The sequence below is a fragment of the Ambystoma mexicanum genome, chromosome 6q (assembly GCF_040938575.1).
Source record: "Ambystoma mexicanum isolate Mex_15411 chromosome 6q, UKY_AmexF1_1, whole genome shotgun sequence".
NCBI lineage: Eukaryota > Metazoa > Chordata > Amphibia > Caudata > Ambystomatidae > Ambystoma > Ambystoma mexicanum.
In genome coordinates, this window is record NC_090937.1 from 346,124,027 (window position 1) to 346,151,968 (window position 27,942).

The 27,942-nt window shown below is 44.2% G+C and overlaps 1 protein-coding gene across 4 annotated transcripts in view; it reads right to left on the reverse strand.

The window, feature by feature from the left end:
• The window catches only part of TMEM38B (transmembrane protein 38B), a 746,713-nt gene that overhangs the window by 307,889 nt on the left and 410,882 nt on the right, over positions 1 to 27,942 (reverse strand). For all 4 annotated transcript variants that reach the window (XM_069630825.1, XM_069630828.1, XM_069630826.1 and 1 more), the window contains one exon: positions 18,497 to 18,681. In XM_069630825.1, the coding sequence (XP_069486926.1) occupies positions 18,497 to 18,681 (185 nt within the window). The remainder of the gene's footprint in view (positions 1 to 18,496; positions 18,682 to 27,942) is intronic.

Consider the following 27,942-nt stretch of genomic DNA (forward strand, 5'->3'; position numbering starts at 1 on the left):
CACTCGAGCAACCAATTAAGAGTGGCGATAGGTTTTTTGCTAACTTTCCAATGTGACGCAAGTAGCGCGTCATACTAAGGTAAAAAGGGCCTGCGAGCCCCACGATTGTGTGTGTGTCAGGACGGACGCGTACGATCCTTGACCCATCCCTGCCGTTTTTGTCTAATAAACAGCAGAGTCACCTTGCTTCTTGCGTGTGTCTCATACTCTATCTCTTTTGGGATATACGGGAGGAGTTGGGGCCTCCCTGCCCGGAGGTCTGCGGACGGCCCGGCCGACCCCGGCAGAATTTCCCCCCCGACAGTCCCCATAAGTAAGGGGGGTTTATGCTGCATGTGCCATATTGATGACTGGGAGTGCAGCGAACTGAGCATGATGTTGCAACTTCATATGTATCCAGTGTAGTTAATTATGGATGGGATACGTTACTGTAGTGTTACATTTTGTTTAGAACTGATGCATATTAGCTTACATGCGTGCAGAAAGATAAAATGTTAAAACCACGAAATGGAACAGACACAATTCACACATGGGGTGCTCTGAAGTATGTGGAGACACGGGCGGGGAAGATTTTGAATGCGGATGCAAGGAAGAGGGCTGCTGATAGAGAACCCACTGCGAAGAAAATATGACAGTTATTAAACATGCATGCACACTGATCCAAATACATAGGGACATTGTGAATTTAAAAGTAGTGGACTTTTTACAAATGGATTAAAACAAGGCAGTCAGGGCTATTTGCAAAATGAAATTTGAGTTTTGAGAAACTTATTCTGCAGGATTTCAGAGGCCAGAGGATGGGTAAATAAGCAACTTCCCCCGCTCCCCCTGGAAGTGCCTTAGAAAGTGCCTGTTTTGCCTGGAGAGGCTGGAGTGCCCCAAAGAACGGCACCATGCATAGAGCATACTTACACGCCCTTTCATCATTGGACACAAGATGAACTACATTGTTTTCACCTTATAAAGCACAGGCGCGTGCCCACAGGAAGTGCCTTATAAAGTGCCTGTTTCGCCTGGAGAGGCTGAAAAGGCTGGAGAGTCCCGAGGAATGGCACCATCCATTTTGCATACTTACACGCCCTTTCATCATTGGACACGGTGTGTTTTGCGAATCTGATTGTCAAAACAAGTAGTGAATACCTTGCTTGGACTTTTGTTATAAGTACACAATTTACATGCAATTTTGTTTCTTTTTGGTAGAGTTGATTTGGCCCAGCCCCCAACTACCTCATTTTCACCTCGTAAGGCACAGGCACGCACCCCTGCGCGCACACCCCCAGGAAGTGCCTGTTTAGCGTGGTTGGCGGTTTGGGGCTTCCATGGTCTATTTGTTGCATGTATTTTGTTTGCAGTACCACTTTAAGTCGATCCAGCCTATACATAAGGTGAGTGTTGTTCTCTAACTATGGTTTTTTGACTTGTTGGAAGCTGTTTGACGTTTCAGCATCGAAACTCGCCTTCCGTGCATAACTATACAGTCACGTATGAGGTGGGTCTTGATTTGTGGTTGAAGTGTCTTCCCGTTTTAGCAAAGCCCACTTGATACATAGGGTCTGCCCTGCTTTTTTGCCAAAATTCTGGACCAGCACACCAAAACAAAGTGTAACGTGACGCCAATTATTAAGCATGCACGATCAGTTGACGTGCCTTCCTATTCCTTACATTTAAGCAAATAGGTTTGTGTCATACATTGTGCTTGGATATTCTGAGGGGGCAACGTTCTGAACTCGGTGAGGGGTTTGAGAAGCGGGGAGCAAATTAAGGATCCCGCACTTACATTGTCAGTAAATGCGCCTATTATTTCCATCATGTAGGATGCGCTTGTGATGGGGTCATCACATAATGTGGACTTTTCAGTCATCCCAGTGTCCCTTCCTATAATTTGCTCGTCTGTTCCACCTAATGTTTCTGGCCTGAATATTGAAGTTCAGGTGCAGGCCGTACCAACCTCTAAAACAAATGTAAACGCATACACTTTAAGTGAAGTAAACAATGGACAGCTAATGTCTTTAGAAGTTTTTAATAATTTGTCGGGCACCGACAATTCATTCACCTTTAATCCAGATGAACGCTTGAATACATCTATTTCAGATATTTTGATGCTTGTGCCTGCCGTCATGGCAGAGCTTGGCAAGCGTTTGAGACTGTCCCTGGGTCCTTCGACACCTGTTGCCAGATCTTCCTCAAAGATGGAGGAAGTCCATCTTCACAAATATTGCAAAATACAATTGTCTTTGTTGCCGCCACCGCATTTAAATACAATGGCATGTGGCTCAGCTATGGTAGGCTTGACAGCGAGTTCACCTACTCCTCAGGCAATGCGTGTTGAGCCTGAAACTGCTCTACCTGCAGCTGCAGGAGTGATAACCGAAAATGGGATAAATGGGGAACATGTGTATCCTAGTGCGATGACCCATGACTACACGTCTTTTTCCTCATGTGCTAATATCTCAAATGTGTTTAATGAACCTGACAATGACTCTTTTCCTGTCCTCACACAAATTCTCAATTTATTAGATAAAGGTCATGACACCGCTACTACGCGATTAGAGAAATCAAAGGTTCACTTGCTGAAATCTTGGCCAAACTCAATAGAATTGAGTGTTTTATGTTACTGCAGGAATCGTTTTGTTTAAAACAGGCTGTTTCCAACAAAAGGTCATACTTGTCTAAAGACGTTGGCAGCTCAAACTACTAGTACTAGTGAATGGGATAAGGCCTGTCAAACATATGTCATATGCAATCCAAACGACCCTAAAGTTAGGTCCTACGCGAATGTGGTTGACGGAACCACGGGCAGGAAGCAACATGTATATGGAGAACCTCATATCGATCTTATTGAGGTTGCCAAATTGCAGCATGAAAGGATATTGCAAATTGACCAACATCTACAACTAGGCCATGATGTTTTTAAAGGTCCAAATAAGCTCACTTAGGAAACTTTACATACGCAGGTCACGGATGATGCTCAGCAATATGCTTTTCCTGATAGTCCAACGGATCTCACTGACCTCAATGAACAGAAATAAGCTCCGAAAAACATTACGCCCAGTATTGTGGAAACTTCTTCGGAATATAATTGGATCCCACCCTCTAAGCACTATTTATCTCGCAAAGAGAAGAGACTTGATATCAGAGCGCAAAAAAGGCAGCGTCTTATAAAAAATTTAAATGAGGCTCTAGAAAAAAATATATATCAACCATCAACTAAGATCAAGAGTCATAACTCTAATATAAAAAATGTATGCAATATGTCACTTGAAGAAGTGACTCTTGATCTGAGTCAGCTTAATGCTGAAAGTAAAGTTCTTTTACAAATTAAAGAAGGATTTTTGGCAGCTCAAAATGGAGCCTATACGAACCACAAGAACACCGTCCTAATTTCCCAATTTACAGCTGGGCAGAATGCTAACGATCCAGTACATGCGACCTGGGAAATTTCAATAGAGCTACTTAAAGTTCTGTATAATTTACTTGATCCAACAGCGTCCATTAAACAGACGCAGCTATCTAATTTCTATCCCATTACATTGTTGAAAAAACATAGAGCTGAGGAACCGCGTGCATCAAATAATTCAAACATCAATTTGTCTAGAGAAGGCAACAAAATGGATAGTGACACACAGGCTCCAATACCGTTAAGAGACCAAAACCAGATGGTATCTAATAAAAAAGATTGGCGTTAATAGCAGTAAATTTACCAACACACATGCTGATTCCCATAGACAGGTGCCATCAGGGGTAGTAAGCATAGATGAGAGTTTGCAAAAAGAAAACAATTGGGATAATACAAGGGAAACTAAATCTCCCTCTGATATCGACACTATAGATTCACGTCCTAATGGTGTTGCCTCTAGCCCATTCGAGCACAATAAGGAGTGTACTAATATATCAGTCCTCGCAACACAAACTGCATTAACTCCGTCTGAGGTTCCTTCGGAAACAAATAACATTATCAGTTGGATCAGTGATGTTACCCTTAAAGGACGTTCCAGACTCAACAGAACGTATATGTTAAAAGTTTTTCATCAAATCCCACTTCTGCACATCTTAAACTCAGATGACTTATAGTGGGTGACTATCACAACACAATAATAGAATGCTCTGCAAAGTGCAGTCTACTAGTATTTCTAAAATGATCTGGGATCACTGAGACGATTTAGCATTATTGGGACTTGGAAGTCCAAATCTAAAGAAGACTCATGCAACTTTATTCAAACAATTTTTGCTCCTGTACGAGATACAGAATTTTTAGGTGCTAAAATACAATTACCGAAAACTACAAATGAGTCAATACTAGCTAAACTTGCTTCATTTTCTAATGCTTTAAAGGGTCTGGCATGGATTGAGCCATATATGCAATCGTTGATGAGTGACCACAAGATTATTGCTCATATGTAGCAAACCTGTGCTGCCCATCATATCGTGGAATTGCTGCAGATTTAATAATCTTACCAGTTGGTTTAAGTCCTTTTATAGGACAAAGACTTGTTCCATTATATTAATTCAAGAAACTATGCAGAAAAGAAGAACAAGTTACTTCTTACCTTGTAACGTTCTTTCGACGGGATGTTCCTCCGACGTATTCCTCATCTTAGATATCTCCTTCCAGCTCTGCTGGCCTCGGAAATTTTTTTCTCTAGAGGGCGCTGCGCTTAGACATCCTCCGAGTCGATGTCCCTCGACAGCCGCCGTATCGACGTCGACATCATCCTGCCTATAAAGGCCGCGCGCAGCGTCCGTTGCTCAGTTCCGTTTTGTAGCCCACAATAATACTTTCTGGACTAAACTAATCACCCTGAAGGAGCGTAAGCTGCAACAACAAGGGAAGTAGAACTGCGGGGATGGATGGGAGGGTCGATGAGGAATACGTCGGAGGAACATCCCGTCGAAAGAACGTTACAAGGTAAGAAGTAACTTGTTCTTCGAAGGGATTGTGTCCTCCGACGTATTCCTCATCTTAGATAGGCTCCCATAGCAGTATTCTATTATTGGAGGAGGGAGTACTGACTTCACGCTGTCTTCTATTGATGAATAGAATGCAGTACAGCCCTTCCAAACCTAGTCTCTTGACTGGAGGAGGAATCCAAATTGTAAAATCTTGTAAAGGTATGGACAGACGACCATGTAGCGGCCGCACAGATGTCTTTAACCGGCACGCCTCTTTTGAGGGCCGATGAAGCTGCAATACCTCTGGTCGAATGAGCCCTAAGGTTTTGAGGGGGCTCTTTCCCTGCCAGTTTATAACATTCCAGAATGGCTAGAATGATCCATCTGGAAATGGTCTGCTTAGTTATTGGTAACCCCAGCTTGTGACCTGTGTAACCTACAAACAGCTGGTCTGCCTGTCTTATCCTGGCTAGTCTACTGGTGTAGAAACTTAAAGCCCTTCTAGGGTCTAGCCTGTGTAACCTCTCTTCCTCTTTCCCCGGATGAGGAGGAGGATAGAAAGATGGTAGGGTTATCTTCTGAGTGATATGGAATTCAGAAGCCACCTTTGGGAGGAAATTAGGCTTCACTTGCAGGACAACTTTGTCTTTGTGAAATATTGTGTGAGGGGGTTTACAAGAAAGAGCTTGTAATTCGCTCACCCTTCTAGCAGATGTAAGTGCTATTAATAAAACAGTTTTAAGGGTAAGGAATCTTAACGAACAAGAATGGAGTGGTTCGAAAGGTCTGCCCATCAGGAAAGTTAGTACTAAGTTTAAATCCCATAGGGGAACTTGGAATGGTCTTGGGGGATAAACATTGGTTAACCCCTTTAGAAACTGTATTACCAAGGGTAACTTGAAATAGGATGGTTCTTCCGCAGTGCGCTTAAAGATGGATAGTGCTGCGAGATAGCCCTTAATGGTGCCAACTTGAAGGCCTGAATTCGCCAAATATAGAAGAAAGGACAAAACCATTGATGTACCACATGAAAAAGGGTTGATATTCTGTTCTCTACACCAGCTGCAAAATCTGTTCCAACGGCAGCGGTATAAAGACTTTGTTGCTGGCCTCCTTGCCGAAAGCAACACCTCCATAACATCATCAGGGAGATCCCAATCCTTGTACCTCAACCTTTCAGAAGCCAAGCGTGAAGGTTGAGGGTTTTGTTGTCTGGCTGGAGAACCTGACCTCCCTTCTGTGAGAGTAGGTTCTCTCTGAGTGGAAGTCGATTGGAGGGCAGATGGACAAGTCTAGAAGGTCCGGGTACCACGTTCTCCTGGCCCAATCCGGGGCAATTAGGATCATGGTTCTCCGGAATCTTCTCAACCTCCTGATCATTTGAGGAATGACAGGGACCGGTGGGAACGCGTACAGAAGCGGAAACTCCCAGTCCACTATGAACACGTCTCCCAGAGCTCCTCTCGGGGGAAATTCCCTTGAGCAGAACAGATCGCATTTCCTGTTGACGCTGGTGGCGAACAGATCCACCTGAGGGGTTCCCCAAAGGGCGAAGATCTCTTGAAGGACTTCCTGAGCTAGTTCCCACTCATGGGAGACTGTGCTCTGCCTGCTCAGAGCGTCCGCTGTCAAGTTCTTCCCTCCGGCTAGGTGAACTGCTGATAGAGAGATTCCTTCTTGGATTGCCCAAAACCAGAGCTGCATCGCCTCTCTGCACAGGGGTAGTGATCCTACGCCTCCTCTTTTGTTGAGGTAATGCATGGCCACTGTGTTGTCTGTCATTATCAGGACGTTTTTCCCTTGTACAGCTGGCAGGAACGCCTTCAGCGCAAGTCTGATGGCTCTCAGCTCTAACAGGTTGATATGTAGTCTGGACTCCGATGGAAACCAACGACCGCTGATGGTCAAGTCGTTGGCGTGGGCTCCCCACCCCGTGAGTGAGGCATCCGTGACTACTGTTATCTCCGGCCAGGGTTGCCAAAACTGTTCTCCTTTCAGAATGTTCTCCTGACAGGCCCACCACTGAAGGTCTCCAGCCACCCTGTCGGGAACCTGAAGAAGATCTGTCATTCTCCCTGAGAATTGTGACCACTGAGACCTCAGTGCCCACTGGAGGGATCTCATTCTCAGGCGAGCCTCTGGCACTAGGAAAATGCAGGATGCCATGAGGCCTAGCAACCTCAAAAAGTCGAAGGCTGGGAGACGTTGGGCATCTTGGAACTTGGTAACCATCTGTAGAATATCTTGAGCCCTCACCTCTGGTGGCGAGGCTTTTCCCAGGGAAGTGTCCAGGATCGCTCCTATGAACTGGAGTCTCTGCGATGGTATCATTTGTGACTTCTTTAAATTGAGGGAGAAGCCCAGTCTGTGAAGGGAGTGGCACACGTGATTTAGCTGGATCTGAGCTTGTTCCGAAGAGACAGCCCTGATCAACCAATCGTCCAGGTAGGTGTAGACGTGAATCCCTTCCCTCCTTAGACTTGCCGCCACTACCGACATTAACTTGGTGAAGACCCTCGGGCGGAGGTCAGCCCAAATGGCAGCACTCGAAATTGATAGTGAGAGTTGCCAATTGCGAACCTCAGGTATTTCCTGTGTTTGAGATGGATAGGCACATGGAAATAAGCATCCTGAAGGTCCAGAGATACCAACCAGTCCTGGAACTGAAGGGCCTGGAGGATCTGAGAAAGAGTGACCATCTTGAATTTGTCTTTCCTGAGGAATTTGTTCAATTCTCGCAAGTCTAAGATGGGTCTCAGTCCTCCGTCTTTCTTTGGAATGAGAAAATAAGGGGAGTACCAGCCCTTGTTCGTCTCCGCTACAGGTACCGGTTCTATGGCACCTTTCTCTAGCAGGTCCAAAATTTCCTGCAAGAGGAGCGGATCTGGAGCTTTCTGAGAGCTGATCCCCGGTGGATGACTCTGAGGTATGCGTAGGAGAGGCAGGCAGTAACCTTGGGCAACTGTTTCCAATGCCCAAACATCTGACGTGATAGCCTGCCATTCCGCCAGATGTTGAGTCAACCTGCCTCCTACAGGTGTCCTGTGAGGGAAGTCCTCAGAGTGGTTTTGGGGCGGCTGATGTGGATGCCGATGGTAAAGAGGCACCTGCTGTTGCTGCGGCTTTTGAATATCTACCCCGTCCACCTCGGGTAGTTTTTCTTTGTCCCCTTTGAGCCAGTCGTCCTCTACCTCCTCCGAATGCGGAGTAGTAGCGAAAGGACTTGCCCCTCGCAGAGGTTCCTGTGGGACGAAAAGGTGTCTGACGGATTGCAGCGCCTAGGGATTTTGCTGCTGCTTTTGAAGTTTGCAGTTTCTCTAAACTGTCATCCGCCTTTTTCCCGAACAAAGAAGAGCCATCGATCGGCATGTTCAAGAGCCTGGCTTGCACATCAGGGGCAAAACCAGACTTTCTCAACCAAGCGAATCTCCTGGTTGTTGTACTTGCCGCCATTGCTCTGCTGATACTGTCAGCCGAATCAATGCCCGTCTGGAGGGATTCGCACATAGCGTCTTTACCGTCCTGTATGATATTCAGGAACGCCTCCCTTTCTTCTCCCTCCGGGATGCAGTCAGCCGCTGTAGAAGCACACTCCCAAAGTGTATGGCTGAATCTAGCAAGGGTGCAAGTAGCATTAACAGATTTTAAAGCCATGCTACATGCCGCAAAAACTTTCTTCGCCATAGCATCATATTTTTTATCGTCCCTGTCCTGTGGGACGGTAGGATAAGCCGTCTTCACATCGGTAGAAGATGCTGCCTGTACCACCAGACTTTCTGGGGATGGTTGTTTTGACAAAAACTCCGGGTCTGTAGAGGATACCCTGTATTTTGTAGACAGTTTTTTATTTACTGCCAGGACGACATCTGGGGTTTCCCAGTTCGTCATAATCTTCCTCTGAAGAGCTTTATGAAAAGGCACCACAGGATCCTCCTGTGGGCCTTTGTCAAGAATATCCGTGAGGTCATCTTGTTGGAAAGATTGTGAAGGTGCAGACCACCCCATAAACTCTGTGATTCTGGCCATTAAGGCTCTATAGGGGGTTTCAGCATGCTCCCCCGGGTCTGGCCTAGCAAACTCCACCTCAGGGGAAGTGTCTAACCCACTTGCCTCATGTAAGGAATCATGAAGATCCTTTAACCTGCGTTTTTCAGAGGAAAATTCCTCTCTAATTGGGGTTACAGGTCCCTGCAACTCAAATGTGTCTTCCTGTTCAGACAATTCACCCTCTTCCATAATTGAGGACATAGTTCTCAATTGTTCTGAACTCATAAAGGGTGTAAATCCCATTTCCAAGGCAGAGGGTGCCGAACTTGTCATAATCGGCCTCGAAAACGTTGATGTCGTCGACGCCGACGTCGAAGGCTTCGAGCGTGGCGTCGAAAACAAAGGCGGAGGCCTCGATGACCTCGACAGAATTGGTATTCTACTCGACAATCTCGAAGCCATCGTCATCGAGGACCTGGGGATAGTCACTGGGTGTGTCGTGACCGTGACTTTTCTTGGCGTCGACGCCGGTGTCGACGCTGGCGTCGAGTCGACAGACCCGTGTGTCGAAGGTCCCTTCGACAACGGCGTCGAAGACACCGACCTCGGCGTCGACGGAACCTTCGTCGACGGCACCTTCGAGGAAGGTTTGGAGGTCATAGTCCTACTCGAGGGTTCGAGACGCGCTCGAGAGGTTTCCTTCGCCGGGTACTGCGACTCGTGGCGTTTTTGACCTTCGGGTCTTCCGACCAGAGCATCGCTCTCGGCAGTCTTTGAGGGGGTCGAGGCCACTTTCTCGAAGACGCTCATCATATTTTTGCGGAATTCCTCCCATTCAGCCCAGGAACTATGTTTCGTGGGGCAAGGGATTCTTTTTGGCGAAACAGAGGAAGAGGAAGACGGAGAAGGGGATCTTCGACGTCTCCTCTTCGAGTGCTTCGATCTCGAGGAGTGATGGGACCCACTCCGAGACCTGGAGCGCGAATGGTGACGAGGAGATGAATGTCTCGACTTCGTCGACGAAGAAGAAGCTTTAAAAGTCTTACCTTTCTCCAGCTTCCCCCTACGCTCCTCCAGGGCCTTAGCTGTCATGGACATACAGTCCTCGCACTCCGAACAATGGTGTTCAGCCCCCAAACACCACAGACAAACTCTGTGAGGGTCAGTCAGCGACATCTTTTTCCCACAATCTTGGCATTTTTTGAAGCCGGATCGAGGAGTTGTCGGTTCCGACGAGGAAGCCATCGAGTTCGGATCGAATAACTCGAGGTAAATAGGTTTAACCTGACAAAACTGAGCAACGGTATTCCGAGGCACTGAGTAAGCGTGGAAAAACAGAACTGAGCAACGGACGCTGCGCGCGGCCTTTATAGGCAGGATGACGTCGACGTCGATACGGCGGCTGTCAAGGGACATCGACTCGGAGGACGTCGACGCGCAGCGCCCTCTAGAGAAATTTTTTTCCGAGGCCAGCAGAGCTGGAAGGAGATATCTAAGATGAGGAATACGTCGGAGGACACAATCCCTTCGAAACCTTTATTTAGATGGCTTCACTTCTTTTGTCCAACCTGTTTATTGCGGCAACTAGGCCGTCCATCTGGTGAAATGAACATTTTTATACATAATAGCATGAGGTTATCAACTAAGCTTATTTTGGTTTCTGATGATCTTCTGGTCGTTGAATCGACTACAAAGGATGAATTTCGACTGTGTCTCTTAATTATATCTGTTTATTGGAATCCCAGTAGAACATCACAAACAGTGATTTTGGCTAATCTCAACAAAGTGCTTAAAGACACCTATATTCGTAATCAACATTATGAAATTATTGTAGGAGGGGACTTTAATTCGACATTACATCGGTTAGAAACTGAAGTTATGTCAAAGAACCTCAGTTCATATGCCACGAGTTCTGTGTTGAGAGGGTGACGTTGGTCTAAATTTCTAGCAGATTGGGACGTCCATATCCTTCCGAAAGCATCAAATCAAATGTCATTTACTTGGCAAAGGGGACTAAACAAGTAGTTTATTGACTATTTTGGTATATCGAGCCATATATTGGGTCTCAGTGATTCTGTAAATATTATAAATCCACACACGGGTGATCATATGATTATAAGTTTTAAGATGACTATTTCAGGTAAGCAATTTCAACAGGTACCTCTGTTATCGTTGGTGGAAATGGAACGCCACACAGTGTCCATTCACTGGAACCCTAAACTGTGAAGGCTCTTATCTTCTTTGGTCTGTTGTGATCTGTTGGTAGAGAATTATGCTTGCGCCATTGGATTACCTTTGATTCTTATGGAGGCACAGAACATGCATATGATTCAGTACCATCTAAATAACTTAGCTATCAAACAAAGTAATTCTATTACACAACAACATCCCAATAAATTTAGTGTAGATATAGCTGCTCTGAAACATACGAAAAATAGAGAATTGCATAGATTTAAAGTGTCACTCTGTACTCACTCTCTGTTTCTTATATCCAAAAAACAGATTCTTTAAAAATATAAACAGCAACTTAAACATATCAAATTTAATCAATATATGGCTGAAATCCAACAGCAAGGGTTATGTAAAAGTTTGTTTCAGCTGTTTCAGGAAAAACTTGGACTGACTTCATTAATCTTAGAATTCAACTTCCTCCTGGTCATCTTTGAGTTTTTATACATACTTTTGCTAATCTTATTTTGGCGCAATGTCCATGGTCGCTGGAGGATGTGAAGTGGGCTATTGACAGAGTCAAGTACTCTAAGGTCGCAGCCCCAGATGGCCTAACTCCTTGCGTCCTGAAAGACGATCCATGCTTTTGGGCCAACATACTAAAAAAAAAAGTTTTGCCATATTTCTATTATGAAAGCCATTCCATTATCATGGCTTACTGCCATTATTATTCCTCTCCATAAGAAAGGTCCTATTGCAGATCCATCCAATCATAGGCCCATTGCATTATGGATACATCGGCCAAGGTATTTGCAATTCTCATTTTAAATGAACTTGAGCATCATATTTCTTCCTTTCACGTTTTCAAGTTGCATTTCGTAAATCCATGGGCACCAAGCTAAACGCAACAATTTTAGCATATCTGTTAGAGACTTCCAAAAACCTGCAAGGAGGCCCTATTTATATGGCCACACTTGATATGTCCTCGGCTTTTGACTGAGTTGTCAGAGTGCATCTGTGGAATAAAATGGTTTCTTTTGGTATACATTTGCATATTATAGGGTTTATTGGGATGCTTCACTCTAATACCAATTAATGCATTAATCAAGAGGGATTATTAACATATGCAATCCCCGCAACAGTGGGTGTTAAGCAAGGATCCAATTTAGCATTGAATTTGTTTAACTTATATTTATGTGACTTAGATCGAATATGGAATAGTGCTGATATCTTTGCAGTAAAATTGGGGAGGTTTACGGATTCACTGGTTGGCCGACAAAGTGATTTTTTTACCGTAACCTATACAGACTTCAAAATAAACTGAAAAGCTTTTCAGCATATGCTGAAAAGGTATAACTTGCAGATAAACCCTACTAAATCGAATATTATTATTTTTACGAATAGAAAAGAAATGTGAACATTTAAATGGTCTATGGGAAGTTTTGAAATAGAGCGTGTTTTGTCACTGCGTTACTTAGGTTACAATTTATGTGACTCAAGCTTGTTAGCAATGTGGAAGAATTCATTGAATATAAAGTTTGCACCGCTGATATCTCAAATGAGAGTTATCACAAACATTGTACATTTTCTCTCAGGCCTATTTCGGAATTTTATACATTGAAAGTGGAAGTCATTGTATTATTTGGGTTGGATTTGTGTTTGTTGGATATTGGGAACATTCTGAACTCACTGCAAGGCAGGATATGGAAAACTGTTCTTGGGGTATCCAACTCGCTGCCAAATGTGATTATCATACATGAACTTGGGCTTAAACCACTAGCTGCTAAACTTCATTGGAGGATTCTTGCTAATTATACTGAAATGCTGTTTCCGCCAGCCAATTCACTGTATGAGGATCTTTCACACATGTTAATCAATTCTCATCCAGTCTCAATTGTGCGATTTGGGCATAGAATGGAAGCCTTATTAGCATGCATAGAGATGACGCCTCTTGATCTTTGGCACCAGTCTGCATTTGCGAAGAAAAAGCACTAAGAAATTTGAGTGGATGACTGTAATTGAAACGATAGGTAGTTATAAATCGTACCATGAGTACAATTTATTTGTAAAACAAAGACTTCCTCAATTACCCTAATTGTTATGTTTTCCATGTCACAAGGCCCGTGATCTTTACTTAAGATTCAAACGTGACCAATTTCTCACAAATGTATGTACCGAAAGTTGAAAATCAACTCAAGGTGTAAACGCTGATGGTTTATGTCGATTTTGTGCCCCTAGTTGTGAACCGGAAACGTTAAAGCATTTGGTCATAAATTGGAATTTTTGGGAAAATGCTAGAAAGTTGGTTTTGGTAAATATTGGTGCAGTGAATCCGCATATTCACGTAATTTGTTAAGGGTGCAATGCATGTGGGGCAGAGTAAAGCCTTGATTCTGTCGCTCACTCGCCTATTGCATATGATTCAAATACAACTAATTGCAAAGGGGGGGACTAATGTTGGTTCCAATCTACATTCTGACTTACGTGGCACAGTCAAATGCCTGTAAAGAGAAACTATTCTAAAAAATATTTTTCAATGAAAGGTATCTATAATAACATTGACTTATTCTGTTAACATGTATTTTAAATAATATTGTCTTTTGAATGAAATAGTGCAGAGTTTTTGTGTTTTGTGTTCCTACAATATCTATGTTATCACAAACTCAATTTGGTAGGATGACGCTGGTAATCTATAAAGGACCGAATGTATATATTACATATCACATTTCACAATGTACTTTGTTAATATGTATTTTACATTATGTTACTTGTAGATTCTTTAAGTGCTTAGGTTGTGTATTGGTACAAAGCATATGGTGGTTGAAGCGCGTTGCATAGCTTGTAAAGCAAATGTCAAAAATTGAATGGTATAAAAGACGCAATCTAGGTTTTAGGAGAATGGGCACTCACAAATCGAAACATTTTAGCAAAAAGTTACTTGTTTTGTGTTTTAATATATTCAATGTTTGTACAGTGTTTTTATATGTTCTTATCAATATTCATGTCAATGGTTTTTTATTTTTGATATGTACGCAAGTAATTTCTTGTGTTCTGTTTTGTAAAGGTTCTTGGTAACCGTATACAAATAAAAAAATCAAATAAGAAAAAAGTAACTTCAACCTTTGCTTTCAGCTCAGCTGAAAGAGCTGGCCATGGGGTTTATGGTCTGATAAGTATTGCAGACAGCAGATGTAATCTCCTGAATGCATGGGAGCTTGATAGAGGGGTTTCACTATTTGTTTTTGCATAGTAGTAAAACATGGGGTGAATCAATGCTCATAGCTAAAGTAATTGAAACCCAGGAGTTTTTCAGATGTGCTGTGTGCGATGAAATGGTAGTTAGATTAGAATGTTCCAATGGAACCAGTGACCTGGGGAATTAGACAGTTATTGCTAATTCAAAGAGAACTTGTTTACCCAGCCTACTTCATATCGCCTGATATAAAATAACACCTGCCAATGAGAATGTAGGAATGGGAGAAAGATGGGATTTCTTTGAAGAGATGTTTGTCCAATCACATGTGGAGGAGTAGATTGTAATAAAGTACCTGGGAGTGTTTTTACTGTTGCAAAATTATATAGAAGATTTCAACTGATGTGGTTTGTTGAGACATGGGTTAGTTTGGTTCTACAACACCATCTAACTGCTTCCAAGATAACTGTACAATAAACTTGCTTTACATACAAAACCTGCACTTGTTCCCCCGGTGGTGGGCATACTTGTGTTAAGGTGATTAAGGGGCCCGCCTCTACAAATGAATGCTCCAAAGTTCTCTCGCTAGCTCCTTCCCCAAACCTCTACCCCACCAGTCTGAGTTGGCAGGCTTTTATAGACCTGTGCTGCCTCCCCCTGGTATGGGATATTTGAAAGGTTGTGCAACTGTGTCCTGGAATTGACGAGGGGCTGGATTTAGGTGCCCCAATAGGCTCAACTGAGCAATCTCTGTGGAATAGTCAGACCCCACCTTTATTTGGCCGGTTCACCATCTTGGAATCCACTCCCCCTCTTTTGAGTCATTTTACCGACTTTCATATTTTCAATTGATATTTTGCCAACATGAATCCATAAAAAACACTAATCGAAATGTATTTTTTAAATCTGGTGGGGTTCCCCACAAAACCCCCATTTTCTTATGTTATTACCCCTCCCCACCCCTTATACATTTCAATTAGTTTTTCGATTGATTTCTTTTGTCAAAAAATCCATACAAAAAATGACCACCAGCAAAAGGACGGTATACACTTTCTTGGTACTGCAGAGCACTGCCTGGGCAGTGGGAAGGACACAGCTCCCACCCGCTTTTTCAACGTGTGAAACCAATGCTCATAAATCCTTTAAAAGTCTCTTTTCCTTTTGAATGTGAAACAAATTATTGTCAGTGAGTAAAATTGCAACTTCATATCACTGGTCAGTGGAAACTCGGCCCATAGACAATCGATTAGTAAGATTGCATTTGTGCTGTACAATATTTAGAATGGCGATAGGTGCTTGAGTGACTGGTTCGAGGGGTGTGTGTGTGTGTGTGTGTGTGTGCGAGTCTGAGCGTGTGCGTGTGCGTGTATGTATATGTTGTGTGGTCTTTTGTTTTCTGTGTTTGTGTGTATCTATCTTCGGGATGATTTGTTTAGTTATGACTTACGTAATATTTAATTTTTTATATGCAAGATCCTTTTTTCAATGCTTTGAGGGATGTGTGAAAACCAAAGGGTGTCTCACCTACTAGTCCCCGGGGATCTCTCTCTCAGGTGGCTAGTGCCCTGGGCCTTTGGATCCAGGCCCAGGGGGCGGACCAGTCCAGGAGGATCATCTGGGTGAGGGGTCTTTGAGGAGTGGGGCTGAGGCAGCCAATGGTGAGACGCAGTATCCCCCCCTTCCCATACACCTAACCCATCCTATTTGTTAGGATTCTCCGATGTCCCAACCCACCCCCCTTTCTACATAAACACTGGACCGAGGAAGAGGTTAACTGAGACTAAAGAGGCACTTGACTTTAAGTGCATACACCTAATACCATTGGCTCTTCTCACACAGATAAAAGGCAGAACATAGAGACACACTCTGAGCAAGGTGGAACAGGAGTAAGAGCAGAACTTCCGGGGGGATAGCCGAACCTCCTGCAGCAGAGCGACGGGCCAAGGGACGAGAGCGACGGGTTGAGGACCCCAGGAGTTCTCTGCAGGAGGTTGTTGCCTCCAAATGGCTGCAAAAGACACATGGAGAAGGCCAAGTCCTAGACAAGAAGGGTGCATAGTGTTTCAAGCACGCCAACGACCCTGCCGGGTGAATGGCAGAGTTGGGGAGGCAAGGCCAAGCCTGTGATACCAACCTTGACTCGTCAATAAAGACAAAAAAGAAATGCACACAGCTGGTGAGTTGGCAAGCAACATGAAAGACTGGTGTGTGCGTCAAGAGAAAGATTGAAGTTGCAACATTATATCACAATCGAAGGCTACAGACCTGTGAATGAACTTTAAAATAAGGACATCTGTGAAACCAGTGATACTGAGTAACGGAGTGGTCCGGCAAAAGGAAGTAGCCCACTCGAAAGCCTCAGTGAAAGATCAATTGTTTGCAGCGATAAAGTAAATTAACTGTAAAAGCTAGGTGATCAAAATTAACCCAAAGAGAAGGGAAGAGTAAAAAGGTGAACATTAAACTTTGGTGCTTATGACATAGAACTACCCAGACCAAGAAGCACTGGGGTAAACCATACAAGAGTGTGAAATGAAAGGGAAAGTCGGAGTGGTCCTGCGGAGGTCTGTAGAGAAAGCAACAGACATTCGAACGTCTTCGACATCAAGGAACGGTCCGAGCCCGACTGAGAGAGACCAACATGAACTTTTGCTTTAAGAGGTCTGAGCCTGACAGAGGGGCACCGGCGTGACTGTTTGTTGAACTGTGTTTAAAGGTTGGAAAGAGAGACTTTTAATGTGGAAGGCCAGGTGGGCCTCGATCCAGGTTTTGAACTGCCTTGTGTTTTAAGAACCTGAGCCAGAGTGTGTCAACAAGCCTATGGGCACCGCCTTACTCCATGCTGTCTAACGTGGGGAGGAAAACTGACTCAGCCACATTTATTCTTTATATTTTAACACTGATTTTCCTTTGCATATTAATTCCCCTTTAAATGACTGTTTTGTTAATTATTTGATGGTCGAGATTAGTTATCCTAGTTATAGGGAAAAGTAGGGGTTTTTCCAAACCCAGAAACTTTAATTTATGTTTTACACATTGTACTTTTTGTGTCAGTGTCATACTTTTGATTCCATGCCTCTCCTACAGATGTTACTTGGGATGGTGAGATTTTTTTTAGTGCTAACTGGTTTTTATTCCTGATGTTATGCTGTATCTGATATGCTTTGTTCAGTCTGTTTTTTTATTTTTTGTAAAAGATTGTAGAATATATACATTTTTTTAAAAACTAAAAAACATTGCATCATGTGCCAGGGGAAATGTTGCTAGTAAACAGTGCAGCGGCAACATTGGATGATTTCCGGAAATGCAAGTCTCTGAGAGAAATGGTCTGGGCCTTTGAAGTAGGGTTTACTTTACTGTGGGGTTCTTTGGTAACAGTAACAAGGGCTGTTTGATGAGTTTCTTTGTAGAATGTTGAATGTTTTCTCTCTGGGACTTTTGGTTTGGCTACAGGGAGCTTCAGGGTTCTGTTAAATAGGGGGACTCCATATATTAATTCCATCGCTGTAGTTTACCCCCAGAAAGGAGGTTTTGCATATGCAACAGGGGTCAGGACTAGCGGTGTTGAATGGATGGAAACACCTTAGGCGCACTGGGGCCAAATGTTTTGCCTTTAAGGGCCATCATCTGGAATAAGGTTGTCCTTGTAACTGTCCCTTGCAACGCAACTGGGGCTATGGGAGGCAGACAATAGAATCCTACCCATACTGTCCCCATGCCCATCATCCTCTAGCTTTTGGAAGCACCACCACCCTAGATCAACCCTATAGAACTCCAGAGAATCACGCAGGGGACTTTGTCACAGAGCATTAAACAACCTGTTCAAATCGATACAAAAAACTGCCAAACTGTTTTAAAGTTAGGCATGTTTGAAAATCACAGAAATGTTAACTAAGTATTCACAGCTATGAAAAGAAGCATTTTAGATCACATTACAGTGTTTTAAAAAGAAGTTATCTGGAAAGTAAATTTTTCTTCAAAACTGTTTATTGTATATTAAAAAAACTTCACTGAGCATTCAGATTACTTGTATTCAGGTACAATACGCCAAAAGGAAAGGTTCTGGGCTATTACTGTATGGTGGATCGAGAACTGAACCTACTTTTCAAAAACATTCTACTTAAAACATTTTACACGCTCCCTTTATGTATCATGCAAAATATAATGAGGAAGTAAGATAACAAAAAGTATGCCAAGTACAGTACATATGTGCATTTGGATACTGTGCTCCCATTGTCTACTGTACTTTAATATTACCTCTGGCCCAGCCAATAGCAATCATTACCATCCAGGCATTTTTGTATTGGCTGTTCACATGTGCAACACCAGCTAAAATCTTTCTTGTCCTTGTTAATTCCTTCATTCCTGCAATCACGATACGGAGAGGTAGGAAGGAAAAAATCTGGTAGACAATGTTCCCTGGACAATAGAATACCAGAAACCTGAAAAATACAAAAACAAAAATAGGTGTTGTATATGTATATGTGCAAACAACATGTCCTTTTATCCTTACTTTATGTATTGTCAACATGCCCATAATCCTAAACTTACATTACCCAAAATGCCAAACTATGGCACACTTAGATTATGAGGAATGTTGAAAAACAAAATATATGACAAGCAAGCACTGGTCTGTCTATAACATTCTAACCAGTGAATTTTAACTTTAATGAAATAGAGCACTACTTCCAAAGATTGATAATTTCAAGTGTGGTAGACTGAACAAACAAGAGAAAAATGCATGCCTGCAACATTGGTCTTTAAATGCAGTTAATGCAGGCTAAATGCATTTTGAATGTACCCCGTTCACTGTAAATCATTAAGATAGGTCCCGGTAGGTAGTCTCCGTACTGCAGCTCAAAGTTAAGCCCTTCAGCCAAGTCCGGGCTGTTGGGGCTGAGCTACTGGCCCGGGATAGCAGAAATTAGTTTGGCAATAATCAAATATATCGATAAAAATCTTTAAGAAACTTTGGAAAGACCTTTCATTATGCCCAGGAAACAAAAGAGTGTCTTATGGTATCGTTTTATCTAGGATTTTAGACACCATCGATAATACGGATTCCCTGAAAAAGTTTGACACTGCTGAGCATGACCATATTAGTTAAATAAACCCTGCATTTTATAAATGGAATTTTTGGCATTCCCCATTATTTGAGAAGTCAAACTTCTTTTGACGAGCAGGGATATTTGCACTCGTTGAAGGGCGCTCAGCCAAACAAGTGGCTGGAAACGCAAGAGAGAACACAGTGTACAACCCGCATTTCACCAGCCGACGAGGCCCTCCCTGGGTGCTGCCAACCTGATTGTGGGGAGGCAACAGGATGCCCCTTCAGTGGCCTCCCCTTGCAACTGCCATCTCCTCCACACACCCATGACATCTCACACCATTCCTCCACGCCCTTGCTTCCTCCCCACTTACCTGCTGGGCCATAGTTTTTTTGTGCTCCGGTCTCGGCACTCCTGATAATTCTTGTACCATCTCATATAGAACGTGAAGATGATTCTTGCGCATCCAGAGGATTTTACTCTATATTTATGGATGGGTGTTTGAGGCGGCTCTTGAGGAGAGTGCGGGCTCCAGGACTTAAAGCAATGTGCATGCAGTGATGTGAAAAAAAGAAATCGGAGGAAAATTATCTCTGACTTTGTTGACAATTGCTCCTTAGAAACAAATCTACCATCTGGGTATAAATCATAGATGTATTTAATGCCAAGGAGGAACCAATACTTGGCGATCCATTCATTGCGCGTGAGATCAAGTTCTTTGATTCCCCATGATGTTAAATCTGGTGTTCATGGCAAAGAATGTTCCAAGAATTTGTGTAACTTCCTCCAGGCCATAACAGTACAGGATACAATTTTCAGGTGTTGGGCGGGGTGGCAGAGAGTAACTTTGTTTGTAGAGAGTTTGCATGAACTGATGACATCTCTATTCTAACATAAGGAAAGAACAGAGATCCTGGCATTCAGTAGAATGCAAATTGGGCTTGCACTAAAAGGAAGAAGAGTTCCATATCAGGTGTACCAAGCTGGATTTCAGAAAAGGGGTGGGTCATGGTTTCCCACTTTATCAGGATGCCATGTCAGTCGGATTAATAGGGAGCTTAATTGATCAAAGAAATTCACGCCTTGCCATACTGGGATATTTTGGAAAAGGTACAGCAGTTTAGGGACTATCGACGTCTTCGTGATCGATATTCTTCCATACATGGATATGGGCAGATTGATCCAAAGGGATTCCAGGTCAGCGTTATGATTGTCATTCAGGAGGGTGGTATAACTTCTACTTACTGCTATCCCTAAGAACTTCACTGAGGGAGATTCCCATTTATACTCTCCCATATCTGGTGGTTTAGAGGTTGTGTTTGTTAGAGGAACAGAAAGCATGTAGACCAAATTTTTCAAAGGCGCGAGACATGGCCAAATTTCTCTATCTCCTGCGTGCGCGAGTCGGCCAATGTTAATCTCTGGGTTTTTGATAAAGAGCAAAACGGCATCTGCGTAGAGAGAGGATCGCTCTCTGACCCACACCCACCCCACTGCCATATTGCTATATGGAACTTTCTAATCCTGGTGGGTTGAGGCTCCATAGCAAGAGCAAATAGGAGAGGCAACGGGGACCACCCTGTCTAGTTCCCCAGCTGAAAGGAAAAGGGTCTAAGCTTCTGCCCTTCAGATCAATTCTTGTGATGGGATCTGAATACAGTAATGTCACACATTTCCCAAAAATAATCTGATATTTGCATTTTCACAAGGATTATTACTACAAATGCCATGAATCTGCCTGGGAGAAACACAAAGTGATCAAGCTAAATTAGTTACACGTAAAAACACAGTCTGAATGGATTTGCGCAAAACATTTGGTAGCTATTGTTATTAGCGATATAGGACTGTAGACTGTGCAGGAAGTGGAGTTCTTATTAGGTTCTAGGATAAATGAAATGCGTGCCTCGCGCATAGATGAACAGATTCCCCTTCTGCAGCATCTCCCGACATACTTTCAATAGATGAACAAGTTACTTACCAACTTTAACATTCTTTTGCCTGGATGTTCCTCCCATGTATTCCTCATCTTAGATATACAGTCTGCCAGCTTTGCTGCTTCTTGGAAAAATTTTCGCCAGAGGGCGCTGTGCTCGAGGCCGCGTAGTCGTAGTACCTCGAGGGCCGCTGTCGAGTGTCGACGTCATCCGTCGTATAAATGGCTCGAGCCGCGCCCGTTGGTCTCAGTTCTGTTTTTTCGGTGTCAATGGTTGCATCAATTGTATCAGGCATCGAAGGATGTCAGGCTCTTAAGGAAGTACAAGTGCAAAAAGAGTAAACACTGTATGGAGGGTTAGGTTGGGAGGGTCGATGAGGAATACATGAGAGGAACATCCAGTCGAAAGAACATTACAGTTGGTAAGTAATTTGTTCTTCTAATGGATCGTGTCCTCCCACGTATTCCTCATCTTAGACAGACTCCCACAGCAGTTGTAATTTGGCGGAGGGAGTACCAGAGTTTTTAATTACGTACTGAATGAAGGACGGCTTTTGCAAAAAGGCCTCCTTGGTAAGAAGTGGAGTCTAAACAATAATGTTTTACAAAGGTGTGCATGGATGACCAGGTGGCCGCTGCACAAATGTCCTGCACAGGAACACCACTCTGAAGAGCCATAGAAGTTGCTATGCCCCTGGTTGAATGAGCCCTTAATCAATCTGGAGGCTCTTTCCCAGCCAATTTGTAACACTCAGATATTGCTAGAATTATCCATCTGGATAAAGTTTGTTTGGACAGCCCCAGGCCCAATTTGTGTCCAGTGTAACCGACAAACAACTGATCAGTTTGTCTAAATCTCTGAAGTCTAGAGATATAGAAGCTGAGAGCCCTTTTAGGGTCCAGCCTGTGGAACCTTTCCTCCTCTTTACTAGCGTGCGGAGGAGGGGAAAAGGAAGGTAAAATTATCTTTTGTGACAGATGGAAATATGAAACTATTTTAGGTGAGAAAAAAGGTTTGACCTTCAAAATGATCTTATCCTTGCAGAAAATGGTATGAGGCGGCTTGCCAGAGAGCGCCTCCAACTCACTCACCCTGCGGGCTGATGTTAAAGCCACTAGTGAAACAGTTTTAAAAGTTAGGAGCCTCAAAGGACAAGAATGTAAAGGCTCAAAGGGGGCACACACAAGAAATTTTCGAACTAAATTTAAGTCCCAGATGGGAAGCTGAAAAGGTGTAGGAGGAAACACATTTGTTAACCCTTTAAGAAATTGAACAACTAAAGGCATTTTAAAATAAGAAACTTCTTCGGAGGAGCGCTTGAAGATAGATAGCGCTGCTAAATATCCTTTAATAGTGCCAACTTGGAGCCCCGAGTTGGCCCGATGTTAAAGAAAAGAAAGCACCATGGGAGTGCTACATTGAAAAGGATCCACATTCTTATCTCTGCACCAGTTACTGAATCTCTTCCAACGACACCGGTTAAAGGATTTTGTTGCTGGCCTTCTGGCCCGAAGCAAAATGTCCCTAACGTCGTCCGGAAGGTCCCAATCCTTATATCTCAGCCTCTCAGATGCCATGCGTGAAGGCTGAGAGCTTTGACCTCTGGATAGAGAACTTGACCTTCCTTTTGTGAGAGGAGATCCTCTCTTTGTGGAAGACGAATTGGAGGGCAGATGGACATGTCCAGAAGGTCTGGGTACCACGTTCTCCTGGCCCAATCCGGGGCAATTAGGATCATGGTTTTCCTGAACTTTCTCCACCTCCTGATTACTTAAGGAATCACGGGACTGGAGGGAACGCGTATAGGAGTGGAAATACCCAGTCCACCACGAACGCATCCCCTAGAGCTCCTCTTGGGGGAAATTCCCTTGAGCAGTACTGTTCGCACTTCCGGTTGGATTCGGTTGCGAACAGATCCACTTGAGGAGTTCCCCAAAGGGCGAAGATCTCCAGAAGGACTTCCTGAGCTAGTTCCCACTCGTGGGAGACTGTGCTCTGCATGCTCAGAACATCCGCTGCTCTGTTCTTCTCTCTCCGGCTAGGTGAACTGCCGATAGAGAGATTCCTTCTTACATTGCCCAAAACCAGAGCTGCATCGCCTCTTTGCAAAGCAGGAGTGATCCTGCGCCTCCTCTTTTGTTGAGGTAGTGCATAGCCACTGTGTTGTCTGTCATTATCAGGACATTCTTTCGCCGTACTGAGGGCAGAAAGGCCTTCAGCGCTAGTCTGATTGCCCTCAGCTCCAAAAGGTTATGTGTAGTTTGGACTTTGATGGAGACCAATGACCGCTGATTGTTAGATCGTTGGTATGGGCTCCGCACCCTGTGAGTGAGGCGTCCGTCACTACTGTTATATCCGGCCATGGTTGTCAAAAAGGTTCTCCTTTGAGGATATTTTCTTTGCAAGCCCACCAAAGATCATCTTGGGCCACTCTGGCCGGGACTTGCAGAAGATCTGACATCTCTCCCGAAAACGGGGACCATTGAGTCCTTAGGGCCCATTGAAGGTATTGCATCCTCAACCTGGCCTCTGGCACCAGAAAGATGCAGGATGCCATGAGACCTGGCAACCTTAGAAAATCAAAAGCCGGAAGATGTACGGCATTTTAAAACCTTGTTACCATCTGCAGAATGTGGTTAGCTCTCTCCTCGGGAGGCAAAGCTTTCCCTGAGGTTGTATCCAGGACAGCTACGATGAATTGGAGTCTTTGGCTTGGAATTATTTGTAACTTCTTGTAATTGAGGGAGAAGCCCAGCTTGTGTAGGAAGTAACAGGTCATGGTTAGATGTTCCCGGGATCGTTCGGATGAACTTGCCCTGATTAGCCAATCGTCTAGGTAAGGGTAGATGTAAATCCCCCCTTTCCTGAGACTCGCTGCCACTACCACTATCAGCTTGGTGAAAACCCTTGGGGCGGCGGTCAGACCAAATGGCAGAACTCGAAACTGAGAGTGAGATCCGCCAATTGCGAACCTCAGGTACTTTCTATGCTTGAGATGGATTGGCACATGAAAGTAAGCATCCTGTAGGTCCAATGATACCAGCCAGTCTGAATTTTTCCAAGATGGATCTCAATCCTCCGTCATTCTTGGGGATGAGAAAATAATGGGAGTACCAACCCTTGTTCCTCTCCGCTACAGGTACATGTTCTATTGCACCTTTCTCTAGCAGGGTTGAAATCTCCCGCACAAGGAGCGGATCTGGAATTTTGACAGAGCTAACTCACGGTGGATGATCTTGAGGTCTTTGAAGAAAAGGAAGGCAGTAACCATGGGTCACTATCTCCAGCGCCCAGGCATCCGACGTAATGTCCCACCATTCATTCAGATACCCAGTGATCCTGCCTCCCACCGGGGTTTTGTGGGTAAAGACCTCACAGTGGCTTTGCGGTGGCTGCAGAAGCGGCTGAGGAGAACGTAGCCGCTGCTGGGGCTGATCTAGCACCTTTTCCCTTTCCACCACAAGGGAGTTTTCTCTGTTGACCTCTTTGACTGGCCTGCCCATTCCCTCTTCCAAGAGTAGAAATGAAAGGGACGGTTTCTCCAGGAAGATGAATGTTGTTGGGGCTGTTTTATAGCGGTGCTGAGTGATTTAGCTGCTGCTTTCGAGATATGCAGCTTCTCCAAACTCTCGTCTGCCATTGCTGCTGAACAGCCTCAAGCCGTCAAAGGGCATATTGAGTAACCTGGACTGTACATCAGATGCAAAACCAGATTTCCACAGCCAAGCAACTCTGAGTAAAACAGTGCTAGACGCCATGGACCTGCTCACACTGTCAGCAGTGTCCAGTCCTGACTTGAGGCACTCCTCCATAGCCTCCTTTCCATCCCTTACTATCGCCAGGAAACCATCCCGTTCCTCGCCCTCCGGGATGTGTTCAGCTGCTGCGTTCAAACAGTGCCAGAGGGAGTATGTAAATCTAGCTAAAGAAAAATTACATTAGTAGATTTAAGGGCCATACTGCCCGAAGTAAAGACTTTCCTCGCCCAAGCATCAATCTTCTTAACGTCCCTGTCAGGTGGCATGGAAGGATAAGCTGATTGCCTATTTGCAGTCGCAGCTTGAATCACCAAGCTCTCAGGTGAGGGATGCTTAGACAGATATTCTGGATCTGAAGATGAAGGTCTGTACTTTCCCACACATTTTTTATTTACAGCTGGTAAAGATTCTGGATTCTCCCAATTCGGCATTACTCTTTTTTTGCAGAGCTTTGTGGAAAGGAAGAATCGGGTCCTTCTGTGGTCCTTCATCAATAATATCTGTCATGTCATCTTGGTCGTAACTCGGGGACACTGTCTTCCGCCCCATGAAGTCGATGACCCTTCCCATGAGGTTTCTATATCCAGGTTCTGCATGATCTGCAGGGTCTGGTCTTTCAAATTCTACCTCAGGGGAGGTATCGGGGCCACTGGCCGATTGAAGGCAGTCATGAAGGTCAGCTATTTTGGTATTTGGGTCTATTAGGTTCTCAGGAACTTCTCTTGTCCCAAATTTAACACCAGCTGATGTAATATCCTCATCAGAGGATTCTTCCTCAAAGATAGAGGATATGGATTTAAAGAATTCCTGCCTGGGCTGAGGATGCAAGACTTTATCTGGTAAAGCTGGTGCATTGATCGAGGTTTAGCCATAGGTATTGCTGGGTATCGGTATTAAAGATTTCCTCGACAAAGGCATCGATGGAATAGACGCTGGCTTCGATATGCTCGAAGGAATTCTCAAGGTCATCGAGGAAGGCTTTGATGTAGTCGAGAGAGGCTTCGACACTGTGGTCGAAGGTATCAATGCCATCTTTGGTTTCAACGTAGTCGTCCAAGAACGCGTCGAGTCGATGCCCAACTTCAACGACGACACCATTTTGTCCTCTGCTAACTTCGATTTATGCACCAGAGGTTTTTGTTTTGTCTCATGAGGCACCAGAGAATCTTCCTCCGAGGACGCCCTTGACTTTTTGTCAGATTTTGCGTGTTTAATTTTAGATTTCCCTCTGTCACTCTTGGAGTGTACAGGGGCATGCTCTTCCCCCCTTTTTTGAGGGAGTCAGCGCTGCCTTCTCAAAAATCTTTAGCATTGAAAGCCTAAAGGCCTCCCATTTTTTAGGGGAATCATGCTTAGAAGGACATGAAATAAATCTTCTCTCAGGCGAAGAGGAAGAAGATCTGTGATGTTGCTTCTTTGATTTCTTTTGATGAAAGGGAGGAAGATTTCCTCAAGCGACTCTTCGGCCTTGACCGCCTCGACTCGTGACGAGATTTTCTACTCGACTCTCCCGAGTCTTTTTGTCTTTTTGGAGACAAAAGACTCCTCTCCCACCGCTAGCTTACCTTGGCGTTCCTTAAGAGCCTTATTCGACATTACCTGACACGAACCGCACTTGTCGACCCGATGGTCAGTGCTGAGGCACCAAAGCCAGTTGCGGTGAGGATCGGTAAAGGACATCTTCCTTCCACACTTCAGACATTTCTTAAAACCTGTCTTAGGTGTGAGAATGATGACATATTCTCAAAGAAAGAACTGGCACGCCGTTTTGAAACACGAAGCAGAAGCTCAGAAACCAGAACTGAGACCAACGGGCGCAGCTCAAGCCCTTTATACGACGGATGACGTCCACACTCGACGGCGGCCCTCGAGTGACTACGACTATGCGGCCTCGAACACAGCGCCCTCTGGCGAACATTTTTCCAAGAAGCAGCAAAGCTGGCAGACTATATATCTAAGATGAGGAATACGTGGGAGGACACAATCCATTCGAAATAGGGCTAGTTTTGGAGCAAATTGTGTGGCACTTGCTGGTGTCCCTCGGAGGCCACTGTCTCGATGTTGAAGTCACCAAAGGTATATGTAGCATGCGCAGCGCTAGTTGGCTTCAGTTCCATTTTTACGAATGAAGGATTTATCTTGTGCCTGACGGTTACTCCTCCTGAGATATCGTAGACTGTAACCGCAAGGGAAATTCTACTGTCGGGTAGGTTTGGAGGGGTGATGAGGAATACGTGGGAGGAACATCCAGTCGAAAGAACGTTACCAGGGGTAAGTAATATGTTCTTCAAATGGATTGTGTCATCCCACATAGTCCTTAGCTCTGATATACTCCCAAAGCAGTTTAAAGAATTTGGAGGAGGGAGTCAGAATTTTATATGACATGAATAGATTTCATGGGTGTGTGTGCAGGGAATGCATCACTGCTTTGCCAAATGCAGTTCCTGACCTGAAGAAGAGTCTAAACTATAATGTCTAGTGACGGTATATACAGACGACCACGTGGAAGCTGCACATATATTCCTTACTGGTACTCCCCTCTGTAAAGCAGAAGAAGTTGCCATGCCCCTGGTCGAATGAGCTCGTAGGCGTTTGAGGATCTTTTCCCTTTTGTAGAATTCCGATATTGCCAATATAATCCATCTGGGTAGAGTTTGTTTGGTAATAGCCATACCCAATTTATGACCTGAATAGCCCACGAATAATTGGTCATCCTGTCTTAACCTTGTCTTTCTGGATGTGTAAAAGCTCAGTGCACATTTATGTTAAAGCTGTGAAGCCTTTCCTCTTCCTTCCCAGGATGTGGAGGAGGGTAAAAAGATGGTAACCTTATCTTCTGTGTAAGATGAAACTCGGAGACAATTTTGGGGAGAAAAGTGGGCTTCGCTTTCAGTACCACTTTATCTTTATAAAAGATAAAAAGAGGGTTTTTAGAGTTAGTAACCTCAAAGGGCAGGAGTGCA